General features: G+C 26.0%; 5 protein-coding genes and 1 long non-coding RNA gene across 11 annotated transcripts; 5 read left to right on the forward strand and 1 right to left on the reverse strand.

The window, feature by feature from the left end:
- Nucleotides 1-1890, forward strand: LOC100865354 (protein lifeguard 2). Of its 3 annotated transcripts, none has more exons than XR_015295185.1 (7): nt 1-415; nt 516-748; nt 834-887; nt 949-1039; nt 1128-1200; nt 1321-1470; nt 1562-1890. XR_015295185.1 is itself a non-coding variant. In XM_012488899.3 (7 exons), exons 1-7 carry the CDS (start codon nt 341-343, stop codon nt 1712-1714), a joined length of 882 nt encoding a protein of 293 aa, XP_012344353.1. In that variant the 5' UTR covers nt 1-340; the 3' UTR covers nt 1715-1890. The 3 variants fall into 3 exon arrangements, 2 of the variants coding, with proteins under 2 accessions (XP_012344353.1, XP_086773629.1); XM_012488899.3 differs by having other exon boundaries at nt 1128-1253; XM_086917503.1 differs by having other exon boundaries at nt 1128-1253; nt 1338-1470.
- A 151-nt stretch (nt 1891-2041) lies between these two features.
- LOC147658484 (protein NATD1) lies at nt 2042-2999 on the forward strand. 2 transcript variants are annotated; one of them, XM_086917505.1, is made up of 4 exons: nt 2042-2147; nt 2296-2346; nt 2507-2613; nt 2756-2999. In XM_086917505.1, exons 1-4 carry the CDS (start codon nt 2144-2146, stop codon nt 2966-2968), a joined length of 375 nt encoding a protein of 124 aa, XP_086773631.1. In that variant the 5' UTR covers nt 2042-2143; the 3' UTR covers nt 2969-2999. The 2 variants fall into 2 exon arrangements, with proteins under 2 accessions (XP_086773631.1, XP_086773630.1); XM_086917504.1 differs by having other exon boundaries at nt 2071-2346.
- Nucleotides 3000-3067: 68 nt separating this feature from the next.
- Nucleotides 3068-7447, forward strand: LOC100863695 (tetratricopeptide repeat protein 21B). Of its 2 annotated transcripts, XM_086917499.1 has the most exons (7): nt 3068-3512; nt 3582-5199; nt 5277-5593; nt 5665-5999; nt 6069-6276; nt 6353-6666; nt 6791-7447. In XM_086917499.1, exons 1-7 carry the CDS (start codon nt 3068-3070, stop codon nt 7421-7423), a joined length of 3870 nt encoding a protein of 1289 aa, XP_086773625.1. In that variant the 3' UTR covers nt 7424-7447. The 2 variants fall into 2 exon arrangements, with proteins under 2 accessions (XP_086773625.1, XP_012344350.1); XM_012488896.1 differs by having other exon boundaries at nt 3068-5199.
- A 56-nt stretch (nt 7448-7503) lies between these two features.
- Nucleotides 7504-11141, forward strand: LOC105735981 (malate dehydrogenase, cytoplasmic). 2 transcript variants are annotated; one of them, XR_004225243.2, is made up of 8 exons: nt 7504-7801; nt 8457-8599; nt 8694-8846; nt 9018-9179; nt 9703-9909; nt 10181-10307; nt 10422-10606; nt 10793-11141. XR_004225243.2 is itself a non-coding variant. In XM_031917597.2 (7 exons), exons 1-6 carry the CDS (start codon nt 7504-7506, stop codon nt 10295-10297), a joined length of 1080 nt encoding a protein of 359 aa, XP_031773457.1. In that variant the 3' UTR covers nt 10298-10307; nt 10793-11141. The 2 variants fall into 2 exon arrangements, 1 of the variants encoding a protein (XP_031773457.1); XM_031917597.2 differs by lacking the exon at nt 10422-10606.
- Nucleotides 10328-15663, reverse strand: lovit (loss of visual transmission). The gene is made up of 9 exons (XM_003695336.4): nt 14933-15663; nt 14332-14594; nt 13290-13538; nt 12897-13150; nt 12558-12671; nt 12067-12360; nt 11820-11950; nt 11417-11591; nt 10328-10991 (listed from the first exon to the last, which is right to left on the reverse strand). Exons 1-9 carry the CDS (start codon nt 15130-15132, stop codon nt 10761-10763), a joined length of 1911 nt encoding a protein of 636 aa, XP_003695384.2. The 5' UTR covers nt 15133-15663; the 3' UTR covers nt 10328-10760.
- Nucleotides 13407-13855, forward strand: LOC116414693 (uncharacterized). Its single transcript, XR_015295186.1, has 2 exons — nt 13407-13546; nt 13775-13855. It is a non-coding gene; the product is annotated as an uncharacterized LOC116414693 (long non-coding RNA).
- Nucleotides 15664-15731: the final 68 nt, after the last annotated feature.

A 15731-nucleotide genomic window follows, 5' to 3' on the forward strand; every position in this document is an offset into this window, starting at 1 on the left:
GCATTCATTTGTTTATATATGAATTAATAGTTTGATATTTTATATGTTCATATTATGAAACTATATTAGTATTTTAAAATTTTGCATTTAAATAAAATTAAGAAATAAAAAATATTTGAATATATATTTATAAAAAATAGAAAGAAAAGTTACATGTTTTGACATTTTTAAAATTTAAATAAAAAATTTTAATTAATTAGAAAATAATTTATTGTACTTTTTTATTATAAATTGATTATATTATACTTTTAATAGATATATTATTTCTGGTGTGATAGACAGTATACAACTATTTATTTAAATATTTCTTAGTCAAAATAATTTCATTATCAATTATCTAATGGCAGAAAATCAAAGATTTATACCAGGTCCTCCACAATTGCCTCCTTTATATAGAGGACAGAGAATAAAAACAGTGAGTATTAAATTATAACTTATGTTTACATATTTATTTATTAATTATAATAAATTAATATATTGTAATTAATTTATTAATAATATGTTTTTTTTATCAGGGTCCATATACTACTATAGTCACCGATGAAATGGTTGCTCAAAGAGAAAGAGAAAACGAACAATTATATAGAGCTTGGCGCGAGCAACAACGAAGAAGAGACATAGAAGATGATGAATATATGGGCGATTTTAAAGAAGACAGAGTGAGAAGAACTTTTATTAGAAAAGTTTTCTGTATATTAACACTTCAATTATTATTTACATCTGGTGTCATAGCAATTTTTCTATTCGTGTAAGCATTTTAATTTAATGTTCTAATAATATCACTTTAATAAATTGATGTAATAAATTATGTTATTTTAATAACTGTATTGCAGGGATTCTGCAAGAAAATTTATGATAATTCATTGGTATTTGTGGATTGTAGCTATGTACGTAAATTTTGCAACTACTTAGGTATATTATTTAGTGCATAATGCAGTATTTTATTAGGATATGCTTCGCTGTTTCTTTTTGTGCCATATCGTTTTTTGAAGGAGCTAGGCGATCTCCACCTTTCAATTATTTGTGGCTATGCAAATTGGTAAGATTTTTAATTGTATTAAAACTTTATTGATTGAATGTTTTTATTATTTAACATTCAAAATTATTAAAAAAAATACTATTTCCAGACAGTTGCTATGTCATATCTAGCTGCTTTTGTATCTGCCTTTTATGAAATTGAAATAATTTTGATGGCATTAGGTATGACAACATTAATTACATTAGGAATAAGTCTCATTGCAACATTTACTAAGGTATTTTCAACAAAATTTTACATATGAATTAATAAAAAAGTTGTAAATAACATAAATAATCTTACAGTTTGATTTAACCATGAGAACAGGGATATTATTCATTATTGGACTGGCTGCTATTGTATCAATTTTTGTGTTGATAATAACCTTGATGTTTACATACATTAGATTATTACATATCCTGATTTCAATTATAGGAATGACCTTATTATCAACAGTTAATATACATTTTGAAAGAATTATTTAATTCAAGTATAATATATTGTTTTATGATATATTTTAGAAATGAAAAAATATTCATTTTTTAGTACTTATTCTTTGATATACAAACAATTATGGGTGGAAGAAGAATAGAATTAAATCCAGATGAAGTTGTATTTGCAACAGCACAAATTTATGTTGACATTGTATTGTTATATCAATATATCTTAATGTTTATGGGTTTGATGCATCATCAATGAATATTAAGAATAGATTTATATCACATTTCATTATAACCTATCTTTATTATAGCAATATACTTTTTTAAAAAGACTTGAATATCAATAAATAAATTATATGAATTATTTAAAATACATAAAAAATATTTATATATATATAAAAAATACATAAAAAATATTTTAACATTTTATCTTTATATATGTGTTTTATTATTACTAAAATCATTAACTTATATACAATATTAATAATTTTTTACAAATATATCATATAAAATATATAAATAAATAAATATCATATTTCATTTATATTTTATAAATGAAATATTTTCTTGTAAAAAAACATCGCTTAAAATCAATTTTGTTGCTAAGCAATACTTCATCAACAAAAGTCTAACCTATTATATATTCAAAGTTTTTATGAAAAAGATATATATTTTGTAAATTAAATGAATGTGTAAGTATATAATTAATTAGAATTATCAAAAAACATTTTATTATCAGTATTTTACATGTGACAAATGGTATGAGTTATATGATTAAATTATCGTCATTAATATCGTCAAAAATAAAACGAAACAGATTTACAAGGCTATTTTATACAGTTCATCATAGTGAGAAACGAGGACTTTTCTACGTAAAATTGGATAATGATTGTAAGATATATTATTCAAGAAATTATTATTATAATATATATGTTTTTAATTATTATTCATACTTTCTACTTAAAAAAAGAAAAGATGAAAGAAGTCTGATTTTTATTATATTTTATTAATATAAATAATATTTTAATTTGTTTTTTTTATTTTTGATTAGCAAGAGCAGTATTACACTACATATCTGAAGGGAAAGTTTTAGATATGCAAATGATTAATGTACCTCATAGATATACAGGAAAAGGTTTAGCACGATTGCTTACAGAGGTAAAATTTATTTTTAATATTTTATAGTTTTAAATAAATATTTATTATGAATGAATTATATTATTGAATTATATTTTTATTATATTCTTGTAATATGTAATAAAAATATATAATATGTAATAACAATATATAATCTTTTTAGACAGCATTTACATATGTTATTCTGAATAATTACTATATGTACTTGACATGTGAGTACATGCAGAAGTATTATCTTGCAATTAAAAATCCAGATCTTGAAGAATATGTTGTTGGACCACCACATATTTTAGAAGGACCTGATTCAAAATCCTTAGACCCTAATATTATATATGAATTACCTGATCCAGAAGATTTTTTGATATATTCTTCTTAATAAATAATTTTTATATCATTAGTTATTGAAATCTTGAGTAATTATTGAGTTAAATTATTTATGATTTAAAATTTATTATTGCTTCATATTGTTAATAAAATGGAGGAGATAGAATATATTACTATAATTGAATGGTTCTGTTATCAATTTTATTACAATGGCATGTTAGTTTATTGCAAAGAAGCATGTGAAATATATCCAACAAATGAATGCTTAAGAATATTTCTAAGTCTCGCATATATATTAACTGGGAAGATTCAAGAAGCAATTAAAGAAAGTTCGAATTTAATGAATAATGCAGACAATACATTGGCAGCATTATTTCTTCAAAATATTGCTTATATGAAAAATGAAAATGTTGAAAAAACTACTATAATACAGATTGAAACAAGAATTAGGGATGAGAAACGAAAATCGTCTTCAAATGCCCTCTTATTAGCAGCTTTAGTATTGCTTTTATCTCAGAAGATTGATAAAGCTAAAGAATACATAGAAAGAGCTTACAAGCTCGATTCATCTAATAAAAATGTTCTATTAACGAAAGGTTGGGTGGATTTATTTATTATAAGCGAAAATAACTCGAGCGAATCAAGTTTATTCGAAATTGTTCTAGAACAAGATCCAAAGAACGTGAATGCTTTGCTTGGATTTGCAAAATATAAACAACAACGCGGAGATTACGCAGGAGCAATATTAACATTGAATTCATTAATTGTACGTTATCCTAAATTATGTTTACCCTTGGTTGAAAAATTGTACAATCAACTTGGAATGAAGGATTGGGATCAAGTTCTAGAGACTGCTAACAGAATATTATCAATTGATTCAAATAATTTAGATGCAATAAAAGCACATGCATTTGTAAATATTTGCAGAGACGGAAATTTCAACGAAGGATTAAAACATTTACAATCCTTTTTTAGAAATATGATAATTATAGAAACAAAGAATATTACAATTTTAGTGAATAATATTCAGTTATTTTCACGAATAGCTTGTAAGAATCAAGGAATTTTAACAGAACTTTCTAAGATCGTTGAAAAAATGTTACAACAGCATTTGAAAAATGCAGATCTTATGATAGAATTAGGAAATTTGTATATTTCATTAGATAAAATAAAAGATGCAGAACATTGGTATAGAAGTGCTATTCGAATAAACGAATCTTCGTTTGCTGCTTTGATGGGATTAGCTCATTGTCAATTTTTAGATACTTCGATCGACGCTTCGGATTTGGCACAACAACAAATAGATTTTTTGATGGAAATACAATCTAATTCGGTAAACGCAGAATTGCTTTTTATATCTGCAAAATTAAATTCCAATGATTCCATCAAAGCTTTGAATTATTTAAATAATGCAGCTACAATCATACTGGACAATTGTAAATATGTACCATATGGTTACGATTATATAAAAAAATTAAATCCTGATTTATGTTTAGAAATTTCTAAACAACGTTTAATTTATTCTATAACAAATAATGTAACAAATTTTGAGGAAAGTGTATCCAATTACAAAGAAGCAAGTTTATATTTGTTAGAAGAATTATCAGAAGCATATCCTGGTTTAAGTATGGCACAATTATTAATTAGTAAAGCTAAAATGCAGAGTGGAAATTTAGAAGAAGCTTCATATATATTAAAGAATTTTTTAGACAATGTTGACTCATCTAATGCAAAAGCTTATTTATTAATGGCTCAAATTCAAGCATGTCAAGGGAATTATCAATTGGCTTCACAAAGTCTTGAAGTTGGTTTAAGTTATAATTTTAAAATCAGAGACAATCCAATTTATCATTTAATTACTGGCATGGTTCAAAAACAGGCAAATGATATGGAAGGTGCAATAAAGAGCTTTCAGACAGCTATGTCGTATGCAGGAATACAACCATACAAGAGTAATAATTTAGAAATCTCAGATATTTCAACATCAGATATGGCAACATTGTATCTTGAGCTGATTTCTGCTTATGGAAAAATGAAACGATTTAATGATGCAATTATTATAATACAAGATGCAAAAGTAAATCTTGGAAATACGTCAGAAGAAGGTAAAATATTAATAGGAAATGCTGAATTACTTTTAGAAATGGGAGAGTTGGATAATGCCATTGATTGTTTATCTAAAATAACTCCAGATCAACCTTATTATTTACAAGCACATACGCGTTTAGCCGAAATAAATTTAAAATACAAAAAAGATCGTCCTGCCTTTGCTATGTGTTTCAGGTTTGTTTTTTATAAATTCACATATTGTTACCTATTTTTGTCACCTATTTTTTTCATTCTATTTGAATATTTTATAGAGAATTGGTTGAACATTGTCCTGGTCCTAAGACATATAGTATGCTTGGTGATGCATATATTTCTATTCAAGAACCAGAGAGAGCAGTAGAAGCATATGAACAAGCTTTAAAACAGAATCCTAGGAATAAAATAGATATTGCAAGTAAGCTAGGAAAGGCACTCGTAAAAACGCATCAGTACACAAAAGCCATCAATTATTACAGAGATGTGATGAAACAAGAAAACTTTAAAAGCTTAAAATTAGATCTTGCAAAATTGTTCATAAAGATGAAACAATACGATAAAGCGGAAACTACATTGGTCCAGGAATTGCAAGGTATAGAATTATTTTTCCTATATATATATAGGAAATATATATATATATAAAATAATTTATTCATATTTCAGAAAGTCGTCGAGATTCAGATTTAAAAAGTTTACAAGTACGCACTCAACTTTTATTTTTGCTCGCTAAAACTCGAGAAAAAGCAGATAATATACAAGGCGCTTTATCAGCATTGAAAGAGGCTAAAGAAAATCAGCATAGATACATGCAACGTATGGGAACAAGCTCTAATTTGGAAGATGAGAAACAGCTTTTGGCTAATATTTGTTTAACAATGGCTGATCATTCTTCTTCTTTAAGAGATTATGATCAAGCTATTATATATTATAAGGAAGCATTAAATCATAAACCTGCAAACATAAATGCTTTATTATCTTTAGCAAAGCTTTACATGCAGGTAATTAATATATATAATTATATATAAATGGTAATCATTGAATAATTTATTAATATTTTGAACTAGCAGACTAATAATTTGGATCGATGTGCTCAAAGTTGCACAATTCTTTTGAATACTGATCCTAATAATGAAGCTGCTTCGATAATGATGGCAGATCTTGCATTTAGAAAAGTTGATTTTGACACGGCAGCGTTTCATTTTCGACAACTATTATTAAAACAACCAACTTATTGGACCGCGTTAGCAAGATTGATAGAAGTTTCTCGTAGAATAGGTGAATTATTAAAGATTAAAAATTTTTTTATCTAATTTCTGATGTCTAATTTATTTATAATGACATAAATTTATAGGAGATATGGACGATCTTGAAGAATGGCTTCATCGAGCAGAACTAGAAATGAGCAATGCAAATTTAACAGCCGGTTATTATTATTGTGCCGGTTTGTTGGATTGGCGTATGGGACGATTAAATTCTGCACTTCGTCAATTTAATTTTGCAAGACGTGATCCTGAGTGGGGTCAACAAGCAATATATAATATGATCGAAATTTGTTTAGACCCGGATGATGATTCTTCTCTTTCAAATGAAGTCTTTAACGATGATGATGTTGAATATCAGGATTCTAGAACAATGGCTTTGAAAACAGCCTATCGCTTGCTACAGGTATTTAAAAAAACACACAAAAAAAAAACATAATAAATTTATAATTTTAAAGTTACATATTTAATTTAAATTTTAAACAAAATATTGATGAAAGAATTATTTTAAAATAATTATTTCTATTTAGGATTTGAATCCTAAAGGCAGTCCACATGAAATGCTCACACATAGATTGTTAAGTAATTTTTTTCTACTTGCAACAAAACAAAAATCCAATGTTGAAAAAGCATTACAAGATTGTACAACATTAGCTAGTCAAGAAGCATTACGAGATCATGTTGGACCAGCTTTAGGCATGGCAATGGCTCATATTCTTTTAAAACAAACTCCTAGAGCTCGAAATCATTTGAAACGTGTCAGCAAGAATACATGGACTTTTGAGGATGCTGAATATTTAGAACGTTGTTGGTTACTCTTAGCGGATATTTATGTACAATCTAACAAATATGATTTAGCAAATGATCTTTTAAAACGTGTTCTACAACATAATGCCACTTGTGTAAGGGCTCATGAACTATCTGGATACATTGCAGAAAAGGAGCAAAATTATCGTGAAGCTGCGTCGCAATACAATCAAGCATGGAAATATGGTGGAAAATCAAAATTGTCTGTCGCCTACAAGTTAGCTTATTGTTCGATGAAAGCTAAAGCTTATGCAGATGGGATAGAAGCTTGTAACGAAGTTTTGAAACAAAATCCAGATTATCCCCGTATTAAAAAAGAGATTTTAGAAAAATGTATAAATAATTTGCGCACCTAATAAATAATTATATTTTTATTATAATTCTGTTTAAAAAATTATCTCTTTTTGTTTTTTTTTAATTAAAACAATATAATGCTATGATTAATATCGATATTCATTTAATAAACGATACAAAAAACAACATGAATTTAGAAAAGAATGAATATATGGTTAATAATTACTTACATCAATTATTTAAAAATAAAGTTTTGAAAATAGTAGTTACAGATGGCACAACGGAAATTACTCGATCGTTTCTATACAGAATACTCACTGATGATGTGTTCGGAAAAAATCAATGTATTTTTGTCAGTCTTTACGAATTATCGACCAAGACAATGTTTTTGGAAAGCCTTGCAATTGAATTAAATTCCTTTAGTCCTAAGCTTTTAAGCGGTAAATGCATATGGATTTTTATACTTATACATTTTTTTATTTTTAAATAATAAATATGATATGAATACTCTAGAGAGATCTATTTAATTATTAACAAAATATTTGAATAGTAATATATTCGAATACTATGTTAATCATATACTTGAATGGCAATAATGACTTGAATGTTAAATTATTCAAATATCAAATGTTTGAATATTAGAATAATCAAAAAGGTAATCGTGTTTTAATATTAAAATAATCAGATTATTTGTTAAAGGAATACAAAATATAGATGATAATGAGATATCTTTAATAATAATAATATATATAAATAATATAATGCATTGATATAATAGGACATCTTTGAAAAATCGATTCTAGAAACTAAGATGCAAAAAAAAAAAAAACAAAAATTCATCAATTAAGGCTTACTTATTAAATTATAAGCAATTAAAATTTACTTTAGATGAAGAAAAATTGAAATAGCTTTTTGGTATAGCATCAGTTTTTCATATTTTTATCTCTTTTCATTTAACACAAAATTAAATTGTTTAATAAATAAATCTTAATTGATATTTTTGTATATATATCAATCTTCGTGTTTGTTTTAATCTCTAGAATCGATTCTCTAAAGATATTCTACGAATATATATAACATTATGTATATTTACAGGTATCAGTTACAGCAATAATGTTTTCGAATTCAAAGATGCAGATGTTGTAATTTGCATTGGTCATTCGAGAGAATATGATTTCAAAGAGCCCGAATATACAGAATCATTTTTTAAGGATTATGTTCTTATTTCCAAATTTTATGTATTAATTATTATATTATAGTATTATATCATTAAATTCAATATATCGAAATTTTTGGGATTTATATAAATCTTTTTATATAATTGTGTCACAGGGTCAAATTATAAATAACTATGTGAAAAAGGATGCAAGAATTATTGTACTCGGAAATACTGCTGCCACGATTATATCCAAATATGCGAAATCTATTCCTGTTAAAAATATAACTACTTTGTCCATGCTTAATTTAAATATTGTTAAAACTCAGGTGTATCCATTGTATTATTTATATAAATATTTTTTTTAAATTTATTATTGTTTTTTTTTAACTTATTATGCAGATTAAATTTAAATATTATTAATATTAAGTTACAATTATGAATTATTTAATTTTAATTATTTTAAATAATATAATGTTGACAAATTCTTAAATTTTTAGATTGCCGCACGAGCAAATTGTCTTCCAACGGAAGTGAAAAATATAATAATTTGGGGTTCAAATGGAAGATATTGTTTTCCAGATTGTAGATATTTACATTTAACCAATGGAAAACCTTTGAAAGATTCTTTAAAAGTGTGGATATCTAATGATCTTCCACGTGTAAGATTTTTATTTTCATTTTTTCTTAACTTTCATTTAATTTCTTAATTTATTATAACAATATATTAATAACATACATCAATTAGTTTTGATTTTTTATATATGATAAATTTTTATTATATTTATTATTTTCATTAATGTTAATATTTTTTTTTAACAATTTAAAAAATTTTATTATAAAATATTGTTATTATCAAATTATTAATATTATTGGTATTAAAATTAATAATACCAATATTAATATTAAAAATTTTTATATTAAGTTAAAAAAGAGATATTATTATTATTATTATATTTAATAGAAAAATATGAAAATGCATTTCCTTCATTGTATACACTTATTTTATGCTTTATTTGAATTTTTGTTAAAATTTTTGCAAATTTTTTAAGAATGAATCGTAAATTGCAATAATTACGGCAAATTATCACAAGACAATTGTTGTTGTTATTGTATTAAATATTGTATTGTAATAAAATAAAATTTAATATTCATTAATTAAATAATTACGTTTCTTTTCCTTAGATTACTCAAAGTATCAACAATAGATCATGCTTAATTAATTCCATAGCTTATGCATTAGCAGAGCACTGTAAAATCTTATGGAATGGTACTCCAGAAAATGAATGGACTAGTATGGGTGTACTATCCGATCTTTCTTATTCAATTCGATCTGGAATATTTTTTTCTTTTCCTGTAATTTGTAAGGACAAACAATGTGAAATTATAAAGGTATGGGGATCACTCATTTAAATGTATATTAAGAAAATTTTATTATTAATAGTTGACTAAAAATATTTTATGTAAATTATAAAAAAAATATAAAGTTATAAAAAAATAATTTTTCTTCATCAATTAATCTATGAAAAATTTCATCATTCTAATGATTTTAAGCTTATTTTTTTTTGTGTTTTAATTTTAATAAAAAATTCATAAAAGATAAAAGTATAAGAAAAATATAGTAATTACAAGCAAATAAATATTTCTTGTTTTGTTTTTATAGGATTTTGAATTAGATGAATATGTTAAAAAATACATTGTGGATTTAAGTAGATTAATTTTTAGAGAAATTCAAATTGCTCTTGAAATTTGTGACTCGATATCATATGATGATTATTAAGGTATATAAGGTATGTCTTTTATCCAGATATGAATTGTATTATTTTATTATGTTCTTGCAAGTTACATTTATTTACAAATATCGTTGAATTATACAGAATTGTATCTGTATGAATGTATCGTAGATTACGAAGCATCGATTATTTGTGCATCGTTACCATTATTATATTTTTACACACAACTTTTTCATTAAAATTTTTACGGATCTTTCTTGTTTATTTGAAATTCTTTTTATATAATTAATTGAAATATATAATAATTGAAATGAATCGAAAATGATGGATATGTCAATTTTCATAGAAAGAAATTCGTGAGTAACGTTTCATTTTAAGAATATTAAAATCTATTTAAAAAACATTTAAAAATAATAAAGTTTTTTAATTATTATTTTCAAAAATAAATATAAAATTAATAGTTAACAGATAAAATTAATTTAAATTTCATTGGAAAATAATAAAATAAGCTTAAAGATCCAGATACATGATCTGCGTTGCAGAAATGGCACCGCAAGCAGCGAGAGTACTAGCTACGTATACCACCGCCGTAGTAGTTCCAGATTTGCTAACAATTGTTCCGAGACAGCAGGAGAGTAGGAACTGGGCTAAAAACACCATGGAAGAGACGATTGCAACGTCTGTGCCAAGACCACGTACTCCTCCGCTTTGAATAGCTTCACCTTCGGTTGTCACTTCGAACTAAATCAATTAATTTAATTTATGTCCGATATGCATATACATGTTTTTTACATTTTATGTTATGCCATTTAATAATATTACTATTTTATTAAATTATTCTATAAAACATTCATAACAAAATAGATGGTAATAAAATTTAATGTATACTTATGATATTATTAATTTTTATAAAAATATGTATATTTTTTATGTTTTTAAATTTCTTCTTTTCATTTTTTTTTTTAATAATTACTATAATTAAAATTTAAGTTTTAATTTTGAATTTAAAATTTTTTTTTTTTTACTTTTTTTTTAAACACAATTACATTTCTAATAAAAATTTAAATTCTATTTAGATTTTTTTTTTTAATTTTAAATGGAATTATGAATTAATTTAAATTTTTTGATTGATTCATTTTGAGATATATTCTCTCAAGATTACTTACAGTAGATGAAGCATGATAATGTGCAACTAGCAGATACGGCATAGTGAATAACGTGGAGTACATAACACCTGCGGTCCACGAGAATATAATCACTCCTGCGGGATGTTTTGTTAATGCCATCATCATCATTCCGGTGCTGTAGAATAGTAAGCCGCAAATGTAAACTCTCTGAGCTCTGTTAAAACAAATAATACTTATATATCTTTTACCTAGAAAATTATTTTCTTTTTTATCAAAATAAATATCTACAATTATAAAAATTGTAAAGAAGCTAAGTAAAAAATAAAATAAAGATTATTTTTAGTATATGATCGTATTTTAACAAATAATTAATTATCTATTTTTCTTATAAAGAATTAATTTTATAAAAGAAAAAAAAAAAAGAAAATATTAATTTATGTACTTGTAGCGTTCTATAAGTTTCTCGATAACCAGTGAATAACAAGAACAAGATAATGAATACATAGACATTCCCCAGCATCCAAAACGAACACCGCTTTCATATAATTCTCTTTCCTTAGTACCTTCTGGAGCCTATAATTTACAAATAAAAAATTAAAAGTAAAAAATTATGGTGATAAATTTATTAGTAGTAAGAAACAATTATAACGTCAAAGAGATATTAATATTAATATTAATATTTCAGATACCTGTGGATTTCCACCATAAACAGCTTCTCCAACGAAATCCGTGAAATACAGAGAATAACATACGTGTGCCATCCAACAAAATAAATTAGTTAAGCACACCATACGAAGACTGTGCGGCATATACACAATTGAAAGAAGATATTCCGTTAATGTGGCTTTTGGATTTCCTCCCATATCTTCGTTGAAACCATGTTTCATGTAATCAGTATTTTGAGTGGTTACATCTGGTATCATTGGTACTTGACCAGCTCTTTTCTCCGGTTCTTGAATTGGAAGGGGTTTAAGAACAAATTCCTGTTTCCCCCAAATTTCAAAAAAACATGATTATTTCACTTATCATGTTATCATTTTATTTCTATTATTTAAAAAGAAGAATACTAGGATAAATGATCTTTATATTAAAAATATATAATTTTGATATTATTACTTTTTATTTAATTATAATTAATGAAATTTAAAAATTGATTTTAACGAATGGTAAATCGACTTACGTCCTTTTTAGTAGCAATTTCTTGTTCATTGTCCAGAGTGCCATAAGAAACACACTCGTCTGTGGTAATTTTTTCATATTCCTTTTGCTCGTCTTCTTTTTCTTCGCCAGATGTCTAAATGAAATTCAAGAATAACAAAATACTTTTGAAAATATTGAAAAAAGAAAAAAAGGTATGAAAACAAAAATTTTCTATTAATAATTTCAAATTTTTTGCTTTTAATGTATTTTAATAGTATATCCAATAATTACTAATAATCAATATTAATAATTAAATGAATTTGAATTCAATTAAATCAATATTACTACTACTAATATTAATAATTAATATTAAGCAAACCTTTTGTTCTTGTAAATATTGATACTCCTGATCCTTTTCCAACAATTCTAATGGGATTTCTTTGAAACTAGTAATAGTACAAGAAACACAAATAAGGAAAATAATCGTTATCAAGGTAAAAGTGGCGTGAAGATGTCCACCTAACATAACTCCTATTGCCGTGGCATCCCAATTAATGCCACCTAATCCATATCCCATGAAGCCTCCTAAACCCGCCATTATGGTAAATGTACTTAAACCTTTAGCATGGTCATCTATAAAAATGTAACAATTATGATGCATCATGGTAAAAATTATATTAAATTTATAATTACATTATTTTATTTTTATCTATTATATTCACTTTATTTTACTCAAAAGAAATAATTGAATAAACAAGTTGCATTTACTTGCCAGGCACAGTAACGTCTAGTAAATAAGCTCTGGCTGGACTTTGACAAGCATCTGCATCGAAATCGAGCAAAACCGTCCCCAGAATCGTGAAGAAAATTCCCCAAGAGTGAGATGGAGGTTTCGCTAACTCCTCTTTCGCATGTTTCGCCGTGGTTCGATGTCCCACGGGAACTGTATAATTAGTCGATGTAGATGGAATGTCTCCAAACGCGTATCCCATGTCTTCACCGTTCGGTACTAATATTAATCCTTGACAAGTGAGTAAAAAATGGGAAGAGAATGTAATTTTAGATTTTCATTTTTAAATTGGAGAAATTGTTCTTTTTTTTCTTACTCGTACCACGCAAAGTATCGATCGATTAGTTCAATTATACTTTTTATTCCTTTTATAGATTGTACAAATTATTTTTATGATTTATTTGTTCAATTAATCATAATTAATATGATATTATGAAAAGTTTTAATAGTTAATATTCTATTTTCAGGCATAACGAGTGGAGAATATATAAATTCATTTTTTATTAATACAAAAGAAAATGAAATGAAATTGTTAATTGCTTCTTGGATTCATATGTTTCTCTTAAACAATTTTTTCGAAATTTATCTTTTGACAATGAACGTAATGTTGAAATAATATGAACTATAATAATAGAAAAATAAGTTAAGATAAGTACATAATCAAATTTATAATAGAATAATAGGATTTTAATTAGCCTCGTGTCAACAGAAAAATAATTCAATCTATGAAGGAATTATTAATCTTAAAGATGAAAGGATTAATTATATATTGTCATTATTTTTTTATCTAATTTATTTCGTAATTTTGAAATTTAAAAAAAAAAAACATTTTACTTGTATCCACTGATTAGAAGAACAGAATCTTAAATAACGTTATTGTTTTCATTTTTTTTGTTTGTTTTGTTTTTATTTTCGAAATTTTTACAAGAAAATTATCGACGAAAAGAAAACATATTCGAAATATATCCAAATGTGTATAAAACTTTTTTTTTTTTTTTTTTTTTTTTTTTATATATAATTTTACCTATTAAAACTCCTAGAGCCAATAATAGGATGAAGGGTCTTCTTCTTCCATATTTCAATCTGCATCTATCGCTCAAGCTTCCTAAAATCGGCGTCACGAAAAAGCCAATAAGAGGGCTGAGTGCCCAGACGAGGGTCATATGCTGATGATCGACGCCGATTTTCAATAAAGTTGGTGAAACAAACGCTGTTTCCGCGGCATATGAAAATTCGATTCCCATTACAGCTGCGGATACACGTACCAATTCTCCTCGTGTCTTTTTTCTGGAAAATATTTCAATTTTTATATTCTATATTATTTCTTTTCACAGAATATTCTTTATAATATACAGAAGATTTTAAAAATTTTTTAATCCTTTATTTATCACTATACTATTATGTTTTATATAACACTATTACATCAATATCAAATTATCTGCAAATATATCTGAAAACACAATTACTTTATATTCTAATAATATTCTAATAATAATAATAATTCTAAATAATAATAATTTTAAATAATAATTTTTTATTCGCCAAATATTATGATTAGTTTACTTCGAATTTTATATATTTTTTCCATAGCTTTGCACTTTGACATTTCCCATAAATGCATATACCTGTAAATATGCGCATAATCGTCCAAAGTTCTCTCCAACTTTGGCGGTCCTCGCATATGATTCAAGATCCCCTCGATCCCCTGGTCCATCGGTATCCCATTCTTCCACTCCTTCCACGTTTCCCATTTCTCTTTAAACTTGTCTCGAACATCGTGCACCCTCCCAGCGAAACCCTCGTACTCGTGCAATTTATCCACCATGATTCACGGATCTTCAAAGCTCTTTCTCACTTCTAAAAGTTCTGTCTCTCATCGTGTCGCGCAAAGAATTCCTCGCATGAAAACTCCATGAAAAATCGATCGAACACGAATCAATCAAAATACACCGATTAACTCTTGCGAAGAAATCTTAAAATCACAGGATAAAAAAAATTCTTATTTTTTTTAATCACTTCTCTCACGTATTGTTACCCCTCTTCTTTTTCTTCTCAACGATTAAAGAGACTCGCTCTTCTTGGAACAAGATATACGGGATGATGATTTCTTCATTGAAACAAGAGAGATAGAAAACGATGGAGAAAGATTGATGGGACGAAAGCGTGGAGATTACAATTAAATTTTGCCGATATATCGCGAATGTTTCTTATACAGGGTTGGGGGTGTGCTTCGTCGACGAGACGCGAGAAACGACTGACGATTCTGCAAGCTCGCGACCAAGACGAAAGCTCGACCTACGCCTTTCTCCGAGTGAATACCTACTTACTTACCTATAGCTCCTCCATCCAAGTTCCGGATGTAAAATGAGCTTCCCGTGTACCAAGGGAAACCTATTTATCGGGTGACTACTCGTTAGTGTTGAT

The sequence above is a fragment of the Apis florea genome, unplaced genomic scaffold (assembly GCF_048593485.1).
Source record: "Apis florea isolate Af1SG1 unplaced genomic scaffold, ASM4859348v1 contig_2203_pilon, whole genome shotgun sequence".
NCBI classification, from domain to species: Eukaryota; Metazoa; Arthropoda; class Insecta; order Hymenoptera; family Apidae; genus Apis; species Apis florea.